This window comes from Frieseomelitta varia, unplaced genomic scaffold (assembly GCF_011392965.1).
Source record: "Frieseomelitta varia isolate USP_RPSP 00005682 unplaced genomic scaffold, Fvar_1.2 scaffold_690, whole genome shotgun sequence".
Taxonomy (NCBI): Eukaryota; Metazoa; Arthropoda; class Insecta; order Hymenoptera; family Apidae; genus Frieseomelitta; species Frieseomelitta varia.
Window position 1 is genome coordinate 187,983 of NW_025110468.1, and position 20,584 is coordinate 208,566.

Consider the following 20,584-nt stretch of genomic DNA (forward strand, 5'->3'; position numbering starts at 1 on the left):
GACAATTTCCCATTGTTATTGGTTCACATACAATTTTGTACAAACTTGTCTCACAAAATACTGGTGCGCGAGTGAAATGAGAAAAAATTGTCACGTATAAATAATTTCGATATTGCAAAAAAAAAAAAAAAGAAAATTTCAGTCAAGGTTTCAAAGATTGTGTTCGAGGGAATATACAAGCAAACAGAAGCTGATAACAGGACAATTGATAGACTCGGATCTCTCGATTTCTAGGAGAAATAATTGCAAGGTATTACGGAGAAGGAGTACCTAAACGAGGAGCGGAACGAACTTGGGGGAAGAGAAGTGGGTCGTAAAAGTACGTACGGTGCAGGATTAACTTTGATCTCTGTCCATTCGTAACTGCGTCTACAGCGGCAACGGTGCACCGGATATTTCGGGAAAAAGGGTCAATCGATATCCGTACGAGATCCGTATTTGGTCCATATTTGAGATGTACGTTCCGCGTATATCTCGATTCGATGACGCCACTTGGGTCACTTGTCCACGCGGAAAACTATAATTATCGAGTTTCTCGATACTTATAAGTTTCGCGTCAAACAATCTGACTTGAAACTGGTGGGTTGCTTAAAAATTACAAATCTGACGAACTACGAGAGATATCAACTAAATTCAAATATCTTTCCAACACAGTAGAGCGTCGATCATCTGAATGTCGATAATCCGAATGACCGAGTATCTGAATACAGAATGAGTCAAGTATATACATATTTCAGCTAAGCGTTTTTAACTTGACAATTAACTTGTCTTTTATATATAAAAACTACGAAATATTGATCATAAAAAGCAAATAAACTCGAGATCAGAAAAATTTCCAACTTCTCACGGTCCGATTTTTTTCACTAAATTCAAATATCTTTCGAATCCAATATAGTAGAGCGTTGATTATCCGAAACGTCGATTATCTGAATGTCGATAATCCAAATAACCGATTATCTGAATACAGAATGAGTCATGTATATACATATTTCAGCTAAGCGTTTTTAACTTGACAATTAACTTGTCTTATATATATATATATATATATATAAAAACTACGAAATATTGATCGTAAGAAGCAAATAAATTCGAGATCAGAAAAATCTCCAACTTCTCACGGTCCGATTTTTATCACGGCCGTATTAACCGGTCGAACCACCGTGAGCAAAAAATTCAGCCAATTAAATGGAATTCTGGCTCCGAGTACTTGCTTGGATATCATCGAGGGGAAATTCGTGCGGGGGTATTCTGGAGCGAGGGTTCATCGATAAAGCGCGATCAGCGAATCGAGGGGGAGTGAGCAAAGCAAAGAGAGAGAGAGAGAGAGAGAGAGAGAGAGAAGAACAATGAAGAAAAAAAAGTAGACCGCGGCCCGGCAACTTTGATCTATTTCGATTTTCAACGTCGATGACTCCTTTTGTCCGCGAAACTGAAAATTTGGTCTTCACCCGTTATGTAGGCCGCGCTTTGATCGACGAGGCTTGATTTCACCGGGGATCAGAGAGCGCGGCTCTCGTGCGTGGCGCTCTCTCTCTCTCTCTCTCTCTCTTTCCCGCCAAGCTGCGCGAAAAAAAAGACCCCTCGTGGGTCACGCGGCTTTCGAATGAAAGGCCGAAATCGTCTGTACGAAAGAGGAGGGCGAACGATGCTTACCGGGAGGGAGGAAACATGGACGTTCGAATTCGAGGAAATGGCGGAGCCTTTCCGGTAAAAATGTTTGACCAGCTTTTTACCATCCCCCTTTACCTACATTCTCCTCTCCTCGCGAAGATAGACGTATGTGTGTGTGTGTGTGTGTGTGTGTGTGTATTTCTTCGTTTCTTTTTTTTTTTTCTTTCTTTTTTGAAATGTTCGTTTGCCGTTCGAAAGGTCAATTGACAGAAAAGCATCGACTGCGAAATGAATTTTTTGCTGTGACACGAATGCGGAGGTCAGATTATTATTCCTAACATTTTCGAGGCACCGGGTACATTTAGGATAATTCGTCCTTTACGTTCGAATAACTCTGACGACGAAATAAATTTGCAATCGAGCAACTTTGATTCGTAACTAGCGCGAAAGTAGCGAGCAAGTTGGAATTTCGAAATTTTTAAATTTTCTTTCAATCAAGACGGAATGTTTTCAAAGAAATTTGTTTGAAATGTCGAGTGACGTTTGTCTTTTTTTTTTTCTTTTAGGGACGACGTAAGAAAGAACTCGCAAGCACAATAATGGCGCCAATTACAAAGTTACGGGGAAATGTTTTTCATTCGGTCGACTTTCCATCCAGTTCAGGCTCGCACTTTGAATTGCGCAACAAGCGCCACGGGTAAAATAATATTCACCGCGTCTCGCAGAGGCGTTCGCGATTTCAATTCAAGACTTGTTGGACCCTTTGTCACCTACCTTTTGTTTCGCGTTCCGCGTTGTTTCCTTCTCTCACCTCTCCTCCTATATCCACCCCTACTCCTATATTTTTCTCCCTGACAAAAAGTGTAAATACGTACTCGGCAGAATTTACAAAGCCCATGTTTACCACCAGTTCGATTCCGCATTGCATTTTTCGTTTCATCGTATTTTTCGTCGAACAATCGTGAACAAGCGTGTTGTTAGAACCGCGAGGTTACAGTGTTCGACGCACGAAACATTATTTACACGACGCGCAGAGATCGAGCAATGATCAATTTTGTAATAATTTCTGCGACAAGTGGCAATCGTTAGCAGTCTTAGATTAATTTTTGCAATTTCTAACGATTAATCAGAGCAAATTTTTTAATAGACGAAGATTAAAGGCGACATTTACGTGTATCCTTTGCTTCATTTAGAATAATTTTGTTAAATATAGAATAATTTGCTCAAGTTTATAATTCCCTGATACATGCTTGGTACAAGTATAACAGCGTATTAATAAAATGACTGACAACTTTGATTATTTGACAAATCCATTTTCATCAAGTCATACAGAAGATTATGCCAATAATGGCTCAAGAACTATACAGATATATTTCAATCGATGGATAATTATTTGAATTTATTCTGATAAAATTGTAGAGATGTGGACATTACAAAACAATGCAAATAATAAATATATAGTTTCTCGGTTTGATAAACCAACTGATACAATCACAATCGAAAGTATTAACAATTTTATGATTAATCAATTTTGTGCTTATCCAATAATTAACGATTGCTGATTATTTGATGATTAATATTCTGACTCCACATTAATCTAATTAGATTACGTTTCCGACGCGATGGTCAACAGAAATGAAGTTTAAAGATTAAGAAACGAATGCTAAAATTAACTTCTGTAATATAACGGGGTAACATAACGAAATTAAAGGAACAATGATTCAATTTCCGGGATTAATTTCCGGAATATAGAAGGAATAATAATTTAATTTCCTTCGAGGAGAAAGCGATTAAAGGATTTCCCTAGGCGGAAATTAAAATTATTCGATTATTAGATCTGTACATTAGATCCTGACGAGGAACGTAATAGTTACAGTGAAACCTCGATTATCGGCATTAATAGAGGCGAGTGTGTTCAGATAATAGAATTTTCGGATAATAGGACGACAGCTTTCCCTGTACTAAATTTCATACGCGTACACACTGTGACGAAATTTCGTTTCGACACGAAATATCGGCAATCCGAGGTCTTACTAAATGATCAGAATTTTAAAAAAATCCTGAATGCCAAAATTAGCGTTGGAAATTCTTTTAAATGATTTTGAAAAGAATTCCTTTTTTCTCCTCACGCGTGTACGTGTTACGACGAGACGTCATTTCGATACGAAAAATATACAGTAATCGAAGTTCCACTCGATGAACGGGATTTAAAAAAATTCAAATATCAGAATCGGCGTTGGACATTCTCGTAAATGACATTGGAAAAGATTCCTTCCTTCTCCCGGAAGAAAAATCCATTTTCATTGAAATGAACGCCTTTCTGCAGCCGATAAATATTAATACGAGTCCCTATCAGCGGCGAAGCTATCTGTCAAGAAATTCCCGCGGAGCGTTATGCATACTGCAGACAATAGGAAGGGAGGAAGGCAGTCGATGCTCCTCGCAATTCACTCATGAATCCCGTGCTAAATCCTCACGGAGCCAAGTAAGCCAAAAATAGAGGAGCAGAGGGAATATATTCCGCGCGTCGTGGGAAAAGTCGTCGTGACGGAACGGAGGATTATTTCTTCGTCGTGGCAGGCGACACGTACGCAACACGTACGTAAGTACGATACTTAGGCGAGCACGGGAAAAGAAGACACGGGAAAAGAGAGAAGAAAGAAAGGGAAACCAACGTCAAAGATGAATGGAACCGATTATGGATAACATCAAATCGAACAAAGATCCACAACATATGTAGCAAATGATTCCTACCAAGAAATTCCTTTTAACGGATCAACGAAAAAAAAAAAAAAAAAGAGAGGAAGAATTATACTGGCTCGATTAAGAACAGAACCTAATCAAGAAGACTGACCCTCTGTTCTATGGTAAATGTCAAAAATCTGTCACAATCTATGTACATATGTGAATGCACAAACTTTGAGTTACAAAGAAGATTAATCTTTAGGGTTAATCTCACTGATAATCTGTCATAAGTTGCGAAACTGTTGAAGAACTATTTCGAGGCGAGGTAAATTACAATTACGAAATCCCTGGGTCAACAGATTTAACTAGCCAGAATGATATACATAAACGAGGGAGATTTTAGTAGAATGCAAGGTAGAAACGTCAAATTAATTTCCAAGAATTGTGTAACATATGTTTACCTAACGAACAAAACATAGAAACAAGGGGAAGAGAGAAGTAGAAAGTGAAAGTGAACGAGCGTGATTCCGGTTGTGATTTCGGTTCGAATTTGTTCGAGAAGCCACGAGAGGAACCTCAAGATTTCTCAAAGCATCCCGCCGAACAGTCTGTATCGCACCGAATCCCTAATTAGTCGGCATTGTTTGCTTAGTTAGCGGGCCGGAATAGGCGGAATAGCAACGGGGAACGAAGATTGTCCATCGTCAGCAATTCCCTAACAAGAACAGCCGGTCGAAGCATCGAATTAGGGGAAAGATATTAACTGTCTGAGCGAGATTAATTCTGTCGTTACTCGCCGCGTGCGTTTAATTCGTTGGGAAAATTAATACGACCCGCACGCGCGGATTTATACGATTATACACATATTTTCTTTTTCGCGGGGCGGAACGAACGAAAATAATGATAATAAATTGTTTTTCACCGGGCTTCCTTCCTACAAGGCCGGCAAATAAAAACCGCGTTCGACGTAAGATAAGACATAAAACGAATAACGGCATTTGTTACGATGAGTATTTCGTTTGTTCAACGGGATGTGTTGCCCCTAAAAATGTAATATATGACATTATTTTCAGTCTTGAAAGCGGAATTTGTATTTTGTTGATTGTCACACGCGAGGTATGAATTTAAGAGACGAGCTCCCCCTTAAAATTCTTTCAATATTTAACACTAGAACTATCGAGGACTAAAGTATAAAAATTGAGTCAGAGAAATTAGAATGCAAGGAATTGAAAAAGATTTATAATATGATAATGAACGTGAACTTTTATTCATATGTTTTATCAAAACCACTCGAATTTTTAAAAAATGTAACATTGTAAATCCGCAAAATTACTCTAAAAAAATTATAAATTGGTCATTTTGATCGCTGTGGTAGTTCTAGTGTTAATGTTCAACTAATTGTAAAATAAAACGATGAAATGTTAAAATTGGATGCTGAGTGTTATCGCAAAATTCTGCTCAAGTTTCAAATCAACTTCGTGTAGAGGCGAAACTGCCAAAGAGGCTTCACGCCTCTTTGAAAATGAGACTGAAGGATTGTTAAAAATGATCGAGAATTTTTCATTATACTCTTCAATGTACTTTACACTCTACTTTACATTTCAAAAATATAGCCACTGTATTGTACACACAACAGTCGCGTAATATTCGAAACACTATGTAGAAATTTATGACTACAGGTGTACGTTTCATCTTTCAAATATACACTATAATATTCATGCCGAAGGAAAAGCACAGTTCACGCGTTAAAAGCACAGGCTCCCTCCTCGATCCTCGAATGTTACGGCCGCGCCCCGCAATTTTGTTTTTGGCATTGTTACAACAGCGTATAGATTACGGGGTCGTCGGGAAATTGCAGACCGCGTCGGTAAGGCGGCCATTATTCGGAATCATCGTGCCGAACCGTGAGAACGCTCGGGAAGATGAATACCGAATACCACACGCAGCCTTTCATCGCGACTCGCAACACAAATCCATCGTGAATTTCCGTGGTCTTCCAACACGAATCCCTCAAAGAACTTCGAATTTCTTGCGTTGCTTTCAAATAATCGGCAAAGCGTTTAGCGTCGTTAGCGACGTTTAATTGCGACCTCGATATCTTTTGTAAAAAACAGTATCTCCGAAACTTTTCTTGCTACTGAATTTTATTTAAAAACAAAAAAAAAAAAAATAGAATATATAAAAATAGTCTTTTGGATTATTAAAATTTTCCTCTTCTTGTTAAAAATATGGCGAAAGTGCCATATCAAAGATCGATATATTCGTGCTCTTACAAGAGTCACTAGACATTCACATTTAATTTGTAAAAGTAAATGAACATTTTTCTCGAACGTAGGTTCTTTAATGTGCCTTCGACGTCTGAAATCGACTGAAGAGAATAGAAATTGTATCACAGAAATTAGAATAGAAGATACAACGGAGGCCACAAACTTTCGTATGTTTCATAAAAACAAATCATTCGAATCTCTAAAAATGTAGCAACATTGTGAAACTACTTTAAAAAAATTATAAACTGGACATTTCGATCACTTTGGTAGTTCTGGCGTTAAAGAGTAAAGCGAACGACATAAAATTGTATAGTGATTCATACAACCCCTCATTACAGCATATGAACGTCGATACAGTTTGAAGCACAGAAGTTATAATGCAATTAGAATAAACAAAATATTTACAATACAACAGAGACCACAAACTTTCGTTCGTGTATTTCGCAAAAAATCTGTCGAAATCTCTAAAAACGTAGCAACATTGTGAAACTACTTTAAAAAAATTATAAACTGGACATTTTGATCACTTTGGTAGTTCTGGCGTTAAAGAGTAAAGCGAACGACATAAAATTGTATAGTGATTCATACAACCCCTCATTACAGCATATGAACGTCGATACAGTTTGAAGCACAGAAGTTATAATGCAATTAGAATAAACAAAATATTTACAATACAACAGAGACCACAAACTTTCGTTCGTGTATTTCGCAAAAAATCTGTCGAAATCTCTAAAAACGTAGCAACATTGCGAATCTATCAAACAACTCTAAATAAGATTAGAAATGGTTCATTTCGATCACTTTGATAGTTCTAGTGTTAAAGAGTATTGTACAGTGATTGGCGCAACGCAGAGTACAAAGTGTACGAACATCGATACGAGTTTGACACTGTATGTATAGTGAAACGTGGCTCGCTACAAGCCACCACAAGAACGAACTCCCTGACACTAGGTTCTCGTTCGAAAGAGGATAAAGTTTCGTCATTATACGTGGCGAAGTATCCAGGCAAAAGCGTGCGTTGTAAGTTACGCGACCTCGATTTTCGATCAATCGATGTGTATGTGTGTGTGTGTGTGTGCCACGACGCTCGTTTTGAACCAACGACGATTTACCGGGCGCAAACGTGCACTTCCGCCAGGCTTACAATGGCCGCTTTGACGACCACGTCAAGGAGAGTGATAACCATCGGTATCGTTGTTAATGGGTTTCGCGACGGTGATACGGTGATTCGAGCACAGAATTCTCGCCTGTATCGCGGTTGACGCGAGTGTAAACATGACACGGAGGATCAATTTATTCACTGATGAGGCGGAAAGATGGGTTTGATGAATGAGACCGTTGGATCGCGATGAAGTGCGCGGATGTTGATTTGTGGAGGAATGCTGGTACGCGCCGCGGAGTGATTTGTTTGCTATCAATTTTAGGTCAGCGCGTAGGTTTGCTCGATGACATCTAACTCCCCTTTAATTGGCTTTGTTGTTAGTGTTAAATCCGGTGTTTCGATATTTCGAACACGTCAAGTATACGAGGTGTTTCCGTATACTGATGGTGCAACCGAGTAGCATTCCGCGTGATGCTACTCGAAAAAAATATAAGGAATAACATTTTTTTCATTCGGAGCTTCATTTTTAAAAAAAATAAGAGTTTGAAAGTTTCTAAGTAATTTTGCCAATTTCGTGCACAGACGCCAGGATATTCTATGCGAGGTGATTCTACTTTCTGAAAAAAGAAATTAGTCGAAGCCAAGAAATTAGCCAAATTCAAATATACTTTCAAACTCGAATAAAAAAAATTTTATTCTTTCTTTTTCGACAAACACAATTGTACCGTCGGTTATGAGACACTATGTATATTTCAATGTAAAACATCGTGGATAGATATCAAAATCTTTATCTCCGTGGAGATTTAAACTAGCGTTAAAAGCGCAATTTTCACGTGTTGTCTCTTTCATAGATTTCTCCGCAATCTACAAAACTAGAATTCTCCGTAACTCGAGGGAAACGTAAATTCCGAAGATCTCAATCGCGAATCATTTCGCGGATATTGAACGTCGAACGTGCGCTTGTACGAAAGCTTCACACCTTTGCAGCTTCGAAGACATACCGCGACATATCGCTTTCTTTAAAAAAATTGAAAGAAGAAAGAATTCATTTCGAGTCGTTTACCCTGGAAACCTTTCGCAGAGAGGTACAACGTACGTGTAATCTCTCCCGTTACATGTAATATACGTATCTTTCTGTCAAAGAAACTTCATTAAGGATCTAACTTCTTATCGTTGCAGAATAAATGCGGTGGCACGACAACCACCGTGTGTATTTGCACCTCGAGGCTCACGAGGACAGCACTGGGTGCACACGACATCGGGACACCGAGGTTTGATGTTGTTAACTAAGTCGCACTCGACTTGATTATAATGACTCGGCTTCAAAGCGGCACCCAGGGGGGCCTCGGTCATCACGACACCAGACTCGAGGCCAACTCAAAGGAGCACACACCCCTTTGCACCGTCTCACCACCTTCTCACGCTGTCGCACGTGATATACACGTACATACGTATTACTATTTCCCTGCGCTGCAACCATCGCGACGATGCATTCTGCTCGACATCACGGGGTATCACGCGGAAGACGCCAGTTAAGGGATGATTAAGTGCACTCCGGCTGCTTGCTTCGCCGTGCATGATCCTCACGCGCCAACTTCGCGCCTCGCGGGGGTCGTTAAAGTCGCGAAATTTCTGGCGACGATCGTCACTTGCTCGAGCTCGTACAGTACCACAAACAACACTCTGTCCGAATCGAAATTTGTTCGTGTAAGTTTCAGTTTGAGCGAGAGAGTTGACACTTCAAAGATAACACCCCTTCGATGGGATTGAATTTGAAAATTTAGTTTAGTAGAGTACACGCGTGAATTCGAGAAACACGCAGAAGAGTTTCCTTCTTCAAGAAGTGTGGATCATTTCTCACGATCACGATGGATCTATCTGTTTTAATTTTCTGAATTCCAGGATTCGGATTTTCACTATTTTTCCGAAGTAAAATGAAGATACTTGAAAAAACTTACATCCTAGGAGTACTGCATTATTCTTCAGTTAGACACGCTTTACTCACCTAAAACAAAGAGAAAAATCAAATATTAGTAAAATCGTTTTGTAATTTACTTTTAAGAGGTAATTTTTACATTACAATTTCAAAAAAAAAAAAAAAATATCTTTTACAATTGTTGAGCTTGAGGATCAGATTGCACGTATCATTTTATTATTTTCTACTTGTTTTATTAAAACCATGGAATTCCAGGAGTAAAAGCAAACATCAATGCGTGATTTATAAATATAAAAATAAAATTCACGCCGTGTCGACAACGTGAAAATAATTAGTCGTCAACGTCGATCGAACGTGATACATGTTTTATTATAATTTCCAAGCACATAACTGACATGATATTCGAAAAACTGATCTACGTGCAACGTTTCATCAACTTGCATTTATTACGAATAATGAAATCAGCGCGCGCTGATCTTTCACTTCGTGCGATCAGAATCTCCTCGTTATGAATGTTTACATTCGAAGGATCGACGTGCTCGCGATCTAGCAAGCATCCATGAAATATTCTGCATCGCAAAGGATCGGGATAAATATTTGCCAGATAAAAATTCACTCCGCTAGCCGAAGAGTTACCGAGATATTGGAATATCGGCAATTGTTTTCAAAATGGCAATATGACGTTCCTTCAACATCCTCCCCGGTTCGAATCAAAATTTCATCGAGCCGTGAAACTTTCATTCACTTTTCCTCAATTCTCGAGGTTCGAACGCTGATATTTTGCAAAACAGATCACAAAAAAAAAAAAAAAGAAAGGATACTTTTGAAAGTTACTACATTTGTAATCGTCGATTTAGAAGCAATGTCTGATTGTGTAGAAATTTCATTGGAAAATAATTTTTTTTAGAAATATGTAAAAACGAAGATTTCATACGCATTTCGCAATTTCTGGTAAATCGAATGTCAATTATTGCCGCGTGAAGAAACTGAAAGATTACGAAAGAATTTCAACAATTTCAAGTATTTCCAAGTATCCACTTTCGTTGCCCAGAAATTGTTCGCTATACGTTATATAATAACATTGTCGAGATGTTGGCGAGGCTGGCATTGAAAGAACGCGGCCGAGGAGTGGAAGAAAAGAACGAAAAGGACCACGAGGGCAGCAGAGAATTTAGCCGTCCACTTGGAACGGTGATCTCCGCTGGTCAAAATGGAGGTTGAAACGCGGTTCTTTTCGACGATGCACTCGAAGATCAAAGGACGGACCTGCATCGTTCTGTAATCCTTTTCCGGTATCGATTCCCGAATGCTCCTCGAGCAGGCACTTCTTATTTAATAATCTATTCAGCCATCGTTCGTGTTTGTAAGTACCAGTAGCCCTGCGTCTTAATGATACTTGAGTAGCAGTTCCACGTTCTATTTCGTGGGATAATCTAATAAGGGGTCTCGCTGCAAAGTCGAAGAAGAGACTTGGCTGAAAATATTCGAATATTTGGGTCAGCTCGAGGTACGTTCGAGAAACTTGAAAATCTTCAAATTTACGATACAAAAGATTATGAGAATCTTTCCTTTTTTTAAGAAGCACGATTATACAGAATAATTAATCGCCGTGTATTTCTCATGTCCATGATAGTTTAAAAATTACTCGCTTCATCTATAATTTGTATTTTCCATTAATCTACGTGTTATATATTGCATTTTTGTTGACTTCTCGAAACACAGAAATTTCGAATTAGAACGAAAATCGAGAATTTAAAAAATTTGAAGAATAGAAAGATCAAGTTGTTTCCCTTTTCAGATCAATCATAATCCGTGCAATGATTTTTAAATACTAGTTGAAAAGGGATAAACAGAATCGATGATCTTAATCAATAACGCGGAACATCGGCCCATTAAACGGTTCGCACGGTTCACAGGGTGATTAAAGCAGCAAGTTTTGAAGAAAGTCTCACTTTCCATTGTCCACGGAGTCAAGTTCGCTCTTTCGGTTCTCCGCGCGTAATTGACCGCGGGGAAGAACTTCCTTGCGGTGTGTCTGCTTAATTATTCACCTGATCCGATTTCAGGCGACGTTTAATGGATTCTGATCGATCGTCGCAATACTTGAATTGGCTGTCATCCCTCGTGGCTGAACGCTCGCGAGCCGACTAACGAGCCAACAATTAACTCGGTCGACATTTCGATTGATCGTTGTGCTGCGCGGTTTGAAACTTCCCGCGCATTTGCAACCATTGCGAGCGGTTGTCCTGAGCTTCTTTCGTTACTTGCGCTGCTAGATCAATGAAAAAAGACAGCGATGAACATCGTGTAAAGGGTTAATAAGTTATTCGATACTTTCTGGTATTTTGTTAAATACTTTGAAATTTTATTAGCAGTGTAATATGACCATTGTGATTGTACTGATGTAACCAGAACTGATGTCGAATAGTAAAAGTGTATGTGTTTTTATATCACTTTCAACTGTTATTTCTTTAACACGAGTTTATTCTATAGGAACAAATAGTTTCTATAGGAAGAAATAGTCAATTAAAATTACGCCAAACAATGGACTTAAATTTTAAATTAACGTTCGTTATTAGACAAAAATTGTTTATCTGTTTGTTCCGAGAGGCAAGAATCGTAGAATTCAAATTATTAATCGAAGCTTACGAATTTTACACGTTCTGTCTGATTACGTTGAAACGCAATTCGAACAATGGGCTTGGATTTTCAATTAAGACTCGCTACTTGAAATCTAACAGACCTGAAAATTGTTGTTTACCTGTTTCTTTTTTTTCAGACAGGCAACAATCGTGGAATTCAAATTATTAATCGAGGCTTACGGATTTAAGTCCTGTCTGATTGTTCTTGCAGTTAATTGCAACGCTGGCGAAACGTTGAAATACGAGAACAATCGGACGCGGCTTAAATTCGAAATCCTCGATTAATAATTCGAACAATCCGAACGGTGAAAGCCCCGGAGCTCGCGTGGTTGATTTCAGTTACACTAATGACAGAAAATGTTAGTCGAACCTTATCAGTTCTCCGCTGATCGATTTCCATATTAATTTACCTTTAAACGATATACTACTATAATATTCCTGAACAATTGACCAGCTACGAAACAATAGCATCAGAATCGATGGAAGAGCGCAGATTTAATCGTGAGAATCAAAAGAGAGGAATAACATTAAATATCACATACAGAACTGTGAAATGGCGAAACGAAATTTCTCATTTTTAAGCACACGAGCGTGGATAACCTGGCATGTAGATTTTTTTAAGCAGAAAAAAGTTGCTTTCTCTCGAGCAAGGCAGAAGGGGGGGGAGAAAAAAAAGACAAATGTTGGCGAAAGCAGAAACAGAAACCGCCAGGGACCGGATGTTCCGCGAACCTTACCTAGCCTCGTCGAGCTTAAAAGTTCTCATACTTCTTTTTAGAAGTTCTTATTTCGAGCGTGCAAAAAACGTAGCAAAGAAACACACTTCTGGTTAGTGAATTTTTCTTGGATCTTCGGATGCACGTACAGTAGTACCTATCAAAGCATTTCTCACGCATATCGTACAGGTTACTGTGAAAAATTTCTTCCCTTTCGATAGACAGGAAGATCGATTCAGCGGTACGATTCAATGTAACAAATAAAACGTGCCAGTGAAATTTAATAGCGCGCAATTTGATTTTTAACGACGCTATTATCGCTATTTTTATGAGTATTTCACCATCTGTCTCTTTATCTCTTTCTCTCTTCTTTTTTTTTTTTTTAATTTGTATACGTGCAACGTATTTTCTTCTCTATAAAAGTATTCGATATCCGGTGTTTCGAGCTTCCTTCATTTTTTCTCGTTTATTCGTATAAATATAGATAACTGTATATTTTAATCAAACGTTCGAACGTGCGCGATTAATGCCTGGTGATGGAAACGTTCACGCCTTAACGTTTTTTTTTTTTCTTTTTTTCAGAAAAATCATATTTATTGAATGATTTATTTATTCAAGCATTCAGAAAACATATTTTTCTCGTTATTTTTTCACCTTTCATGCAACACAACTTATCAAAATAACGAATAAAAGTTGCACGAGTTAGTCGTTAAGAAATGTAAATATATTGTTTCTACGTTGTCTTGTCAAATTGAAACAAGTGTTTCTTGAGACTGAATGATGAATGAAATTGAAATGATGCAATTTATAGACGTATCTGTTTGATTTTCATAAACATATTTCTGAAATATTCAGAAGTTTTATATGCAACAACAGGTGCTTACTTTTGATCATAAATTACTAAATTCTGAATGACTTACGATCGTTTTATTCGATGCGACAATCTAATATTTTGAATGAAAATTTCTGTCAGCTGCTACTTTACAGTGAAGAACATAATTGCATCAGTGATAATGATAAATTAAACGATAATTTAAACGAAATGTAATTTCGTAAAAAATATCAACCAATTGATGAAAGAAATTAAAATTTTTTTTAATACTAGATCCAGCATCATTTCGAAGACTGAACTCTCCTCACAAAGCTTGTTATACAATTGCTTTTTTTACCATTTTACTATCAAAATAAGTTAAATACTAGGATTAAACCTAATTCTATAATGTTTCATTATCTAATCCCAAAATTCAAAGTTCGATAAAACAATGAAGAAAAGATCGTTTAAGAGCTCGTTACAAAATTTCAATCTTCAAGACCATACAATTTAATTGAGAAAAAAAAAATGGTCCAATGTTTCTCTACTGTTTCAAGTAGAACGAGATTAATTGTAAGTGGATCGTTGTGCATTATATTTCCTCGACAAAGTTATACTAAATTTTTCATTGTCATCATCGTACAGTTATGCCCCTCGCTGTACCCAACTACAACGACTGCAAAGAACAAAATTACGAAGCACTTTGAACTCGTCGTCTCGTGATCAAATTGCGAATCGTCGGGGACACGCAAGCACTTGATTGCAAGTGCAAGCAAGTTTGAACGTACACATTTGTCAGTGCACGCGTGGCCAGATTTTCATCGTGACACGCGTGTACGTGCTCGGGAAAGCGACGCGCTGGATTTTTCAGCCGTCCACCCCGCCGCCCCTTTTATTATTAATTCCGCTGCTCGTCCTTGGATTTCACGGATTTACGAGGTTCGCGCGTGCCGGCGAACACTTTCGAAATAGCTCCGTTCCTCTGAGCCACACCGTGTTCGTTCCTATATCCTGGAGACACGAAAATAAACAGGGGGCACACTCTGCAACGCGGCACGAAACAACGAAGACAACAACAAAGACGAATAGAAAGGATCACGCGCTCCTTAGTTCAGGTGCTCCTCGAGTTTACTTCTAATAACAGCTATATTTCTGTTGCAAAATCTGCGTCACTGGGAATTATGGTGACTTAAAGTTGGCACTTTTATGGCGGGCGTCATGCATAAATAAAGATATTAAAATGTCTATTGATACTAGAACAACCGTGTCAAAATATTCTACATCTAAGTTGTTACAGTTTGTATGATAATTGAAATAAATAGATTCACACGATTATTCTTCTGTCCAAATGGAAACTTTGGCAAGAATATCCTTTAATCATTTGTGAAACACGAATATCTGAAATCGATCGTTATAGTATTAAAATAATGAAATTGTACAACGATTTATAAAATTGCTACAACTATAACTTCAATGACAAAAATATCGATATAAATAAACAAATGAAAATATCTATTGGCAGTAGAACAACCGTATCAAAATATATTCTACCTAAAAGTCGTTATAATTTAAGTAAATTAAAATAAATAGATCCGTACAATTATGTCTCTTTGTGCAAACAGAAACAGGAACATGAATTTTGTCCAAGAATATTTGTATCTTTTAAGCATTTGTAAAAAATATAGGTCTGAAATTTTCTATATTGACGGGTTCGATTGTTAGGGTGTTGAAATAATAAAATTGTACAACGATTTATAAAATTTCTACAACTATAACTTTAATAACAAAAATATAAATAAACAAATGAAAATATCTATTGACAGTAGAACAACCGTATCAAAATATATTCTACTTACAAGTCGTTATAATTTAAGTGAATTAAAATAAATAGAGCCGTACAATTATGTCTGTGCAAACAGAAACAGGAACATAAATTTTGTCCAAGAATATCTGTATCGTTTAAGCATTTGTAAAAAATATAGGTCTGAAATTTTCTATATTGATGGGTTCGATTGGGTGTTGAAATAATAAAATTGTACAATTATTTGTAAAACGTCTGCAACGACATAGTTTTAATAAATAATGCATACTTCTCGCACGCAGCTGTCATTTCAAATATCCCGTCGGCAGAGTGTTAAATTACTTAGTTTTCGAATTGTCACTCGTCGTTAGCTTTAGAATCTCTATCGTTGGGGAATTTCTGCATCTTCGTGGCTGTTTAGAGGGAAGGTGAGCAAGGATGCAAGTATGGAAATTAAATTACCCATTATCCTCGAAAGAAGGAAGAAAAGCGGTAAATTAATCGTTACAAAGCCTTTGATAAAGTCTGGCTTGCGGGAGACGATCGTTTTTTTGACAGCTCTGCGGGACCGCGTGGATCAAAGGTAAAAAACTTTCTTCAACCCTTTATTTACCGTGAAAACGCTTCCATTTCTCATTTTTCCGAATCCTGCGGTCCTTTGTACGAAACGATTATTCCACGCTACGCCTTCCAATTTTTATTAATCGATCAGGGTGATAAAATCGAAAATCTAATTTTTCCTTGACAACGCTTAATAGTTGATTTATTCTTACGAAGTAAAATATTTCATTTCCACATCTGATTTTCCAATGCTCAATATTCGATTTATTCTTAATAATAATAAGTAAAAAATTAGTACAAATTGGTACAGTAGTTTCGAGCGGAGAGTTTTTTCATGTATGTTTTGAATATATATATATTTGAATCGAAAAGTCAACAACCAGGTTTCCAATTTCGTCAGCGTGTCGTCCATTTGAAAAATTTGGAGAGAGCTGATTTACTGTCGTAACTTTTGAAACTTTAGCTGATAGCCGTACGAAAACTTTGGAAATCCGTGAATATAGATAGTTGAAAATTAGCAAAAAACTTCGTGGCGTGAAATACCGTGCAACATCTTCCATGTCACATTCGAAATCCGAATTCGTGCGTGTGGTCGGAAACATTCAACTTTTAAATTACAACAAAGTTGAAATATCACGAATCACGCAGTAACAAAATCATTCCTATATTTCAAAATCTGCCAACTTACAAAACAATGATTTGCAACTTCATTCAAGAAAATACAATACACACGTACAGTAAGTCAGAGAAAGCATCGTTATACCTAGAATTTTGCCAATATCTTTGTGAAAACGAACGATGCACCAGCAAAATTTGTTTCCATAAATAGTTCACTAAATCAGATTTGAAACTGAAAATTATACGGTTAATCATTGGAGAAGTTCGCCCGACAATCATTGGAATTTGGTTCGACGTTCGTGGGGAAAACTTGGGGAACTTGTCGGTACGCAGAACGAGCATAGGAATGTTGGAATATCAGAATGACGTGGAAAGCCCCGAGGCTTGAGAACACCGCGATACCGGATTTACGAGACGCCTCGACAGATTTCACAGTTATGATCAACGTCGGACAAGGGATAGATTTTGCGGAACTCCCGCGTTTCCATCCGCCATTACCCGTTTACTTTGACTCAATTGACGAACGGAACCACTTTCGCAGATTGACTTCCTCGTGAGTATCGCGTCTTCGGATAAAAAAAGTCACTGCGTATTGTCTTGCTTATTAACATCGTGGAAGTAACAGGATTTAGAGAGATTTCACATTCGAAAATCGAAGAAATTGGAATAAAAGTGATCCTTGTCTCTTTAAAAAAAAAGAACAGAAACAAAAGACATTATGTCTGGAATACTTCAAATTTCATTATTATATGAAATTCGAAACGAAAGGCAGAAAACATTGTGTCTGGAATATTTCTAATTTTATTGGTCATGTAACGAGATGAGTGTAAAGTTGGAAACGAGTCTTGCATTTGGTAAAAAGTTAATTAAAAATCGGTTAGTCGGGCAATTGAAAATCCGACGACAGAGATAGATTCTTCATTTAAAAATTGTTTCGATATAAACTAGTAACTTTCAATTTCTTCAATATTACAGAGTCAATCTCTTTTCAACATTTGAAACGTTCACGCCATCCTACGTTAGTATATTTTCTCCGAGTTCAATTTCAATTAAACTTCGAACACGCGTTGTATATTTCTAAAAATTTCTCTGTTTATTCTTGAAAACAACATTCAAATATTCGCGCGGCGAATTCTCGAAAGGTGGAAGAAAATTGCAACGACTCGATTTACAATTCGATTTAACCGACGAAAAAACAACGACCGTTACCGCTGGACGTCCACATTATTTCGATCGCCGCATTTTCGACTAACCGCCGCAAGTTCTAAATAAATTCAGATACGCTCGCCGGGACTAAATGAACCGGATGAAATGAATTCGGCCAAACTATTTCCGAACTGCGCCGGTCCCGATTAATTCCCGGCGATTCATGATCTTCTTTGGCGCACAATACCTTCGGGTATCGATTAAAAGTTTCGCAGTTTGCGTAACAGTGTCGCCGGGAGTTATGTAACAACGAGGTTCCACGAGATTCTACGAGAATTTCGATTCTAATGGTTGGCAAAAAAAAAAAGTCCACGCGGAAGAATTGGACAGTCTTCTTTGAGTTTCGTCTCGAAAATACTTCATCTCGTCTCAGAGAGAATACATTTTCATTTTTCACTTCTTAACGCTTGATACCGGTATTGATCAAGAACGAAGAGAATTTAAATGAAACAAATTTAAAACCATGGACGATGATAATTCCATACGTTTCTCGAGATACATTGATTATTCGATTTTTAATACGATATTAGTATTTGATCGTGAATGAGTTATACAATGATATTAATTTAAAAAAGGATAATTTCACATATTTTTCTTTTAATATGTATTAATTTTAAATATTATAATATTTACGCCGAGCTGATCTTCAATTTTTAGCACGATGTTAATGTTTAATCGGGAATAAATTATACGATCATTTTAATTAAAGTTGAACAAAACAAATTTTAAAACCCAAATCGTATATGTATATTTCTCGTTCAATGTTGATTAATTATTTAAATGGATAATGGGAAAACTGGGACAAAATCCACTGTACACAGTGAAATGGACGAACGTATTCGCATACTTGATGAAAAATTATCTGTGCTTTAAATTGTTATAACTTCATAAAAAGAAATTGTACAGCTTTCAATTCAATTGATTTTAGTAGTCTTTTTTTCAAAAATATTTTTACATTATGTAGCGCCTGAGAAACTACTTTCGTTCTTAGAAAGCTGTAAAAGTTGCCTCTGAAAATATTAAAATTTTTTCATGACTATATTCACCATAATCTTGAAGATTAAAGTTTCTTCTCAAGACTTACTCTACGGTTTTTCTTCGCCACTTTATTGAATTTTGAATATCAGAGTTAAATAACAAAACGTCTGTGTTTCTTCAACTTTTAACTTTGATATTAGCAAAAGAAGAAAAAAAAAAAAAAAAAGACACGGTAAGTTTTATGGCGTTTATACGAACGGACGACTTTACTTTTCTTTGAGATCATGACAGATCTATCATAGTCATGAAACAAATTTCCAGCAATTTCGAAGACGTTCAAATTGTTACAACGAAAGTATCCTTACTGCATGCTGCGAAAACATGTCTGGGAAAGACGGACTCAAGGTTGTTTCACGCTCCAAAAAAAANAAAAAAAAAAAAAAAGAAGTCAACTGAATTACCACATCGGACAATTTTTCATCGCTCGAGTACTACCGTGTCCTAGTCCACGTTCTGAATATTAAAAGCGGTACCTTGTGCTTGGTGCGATGACGATGATAATGGTTGGGCCTTGGATGCTCGACAACGACGTGTTCGGAGGTGGTGGGTCCGAGGGTGGGGGTGTTCCCGCGGGGCGTACGGGAATGATGACGGGTGGCCTGGGCCGGCTGCTGTTGACTCCTTTTCGGCGACTGTTGCTGCTGTTGTTGCTGTTCCCTGTGCGTCTCGTGGCATCGACATACTGCCGACCCACCGCCACCACCCGCCGCTCCTCCGCCGCTGCCCCCGCCGAAGGAACCACCTCCGCTTAGAGCCGCCGCAGTCAGCTTGCTGGCGTAATAATACATCGCGCACATTTATCCGGCGAGAGCTTAACACCACGGCCTGCACGCCACCTCACTGCTGTCATCACTGACGTTAGCGATGACGGTCGACCGTGCTTAGCGCGCTGCTTTAAGGGTGCTGGCCCGGCCTTCGCCAGCTGATTTCACGCGAGCAAACCTTCCGATCTCTTACTCGAACGATCGTGCGATTCTCATCGATCCTCGATGCACGATTACTCGGTATATCGTTCAACAATCAGTACGATTTTTCTCTTACTCCTCTTCCTGGTATCCAGTACTATTCTATGATTTTCCTTTGCTTTTATCTATTTGCGAACGACGCGTGTGAACGAAATTACCCTCGAAGAATAATTCGTCTTCGGGTGTAACTCTGTTCTATGAACGGGGCAGGTGGACTCGTAGAAAATCCTGGGTACCGTGGGCTCTTGGTGGGTACAAGGCACTTGGTTCTCTCGTTTCGAAGAAGCTTCGCAGTTTTTGTCGTAGGTTTTTCGTTGCCCGACACTTGACGACGTCGACGACGATCCAAAGCTTTCCGAGACACGCGACGCGTTATCGAACAGAGTTTTTGGTGTATTTAGAGGAACGATTCCATCGGCCGGGACACTCTTCGTCGCAGCTACGTTTGTCGTTCGACGATTTATCTTAAATAATAACGCGGCGTTAGAGCCATTGGCGATTGTGGAATACGGGCTGATGCGATTATAAACGAACGTTTCGGTGCGCACGAGTTCACTCTCTCGCGCGGACCAGCCACGACTGAAGAGCACATTTGCGCTCAACTTTCGTATAAACAATCGTTGAG

The 20,584-nt window shown here is 38.1% G+C and overlaps 1 protein-coding gene across 1 annotated transcript in view; it reads right to left on the reverse strand.

The window, feature by feature from the left end:
- LOC122535257 (ras-GEF domain-containing family member 1B-like) overlaps positions 1–19,915 on the reverse strand; it is a 176,979-nt gene extending 157,064 nt beyond the window's left edge. The window contains exon 1 of the mRNA XM_043666644.1: positions 19,468–19,915. Coding sequence (XP_043522579.1) covers positions 19,468–19,791 — 324 coding nt within the window. The 5' untranslated portion in view covers positions 19,792–19,915. The remainder of the gene's footprint in view (positions 1–19,467) is intronic.
- Positions 19,916–20,584: the final 669 nt, after the last annotated feature.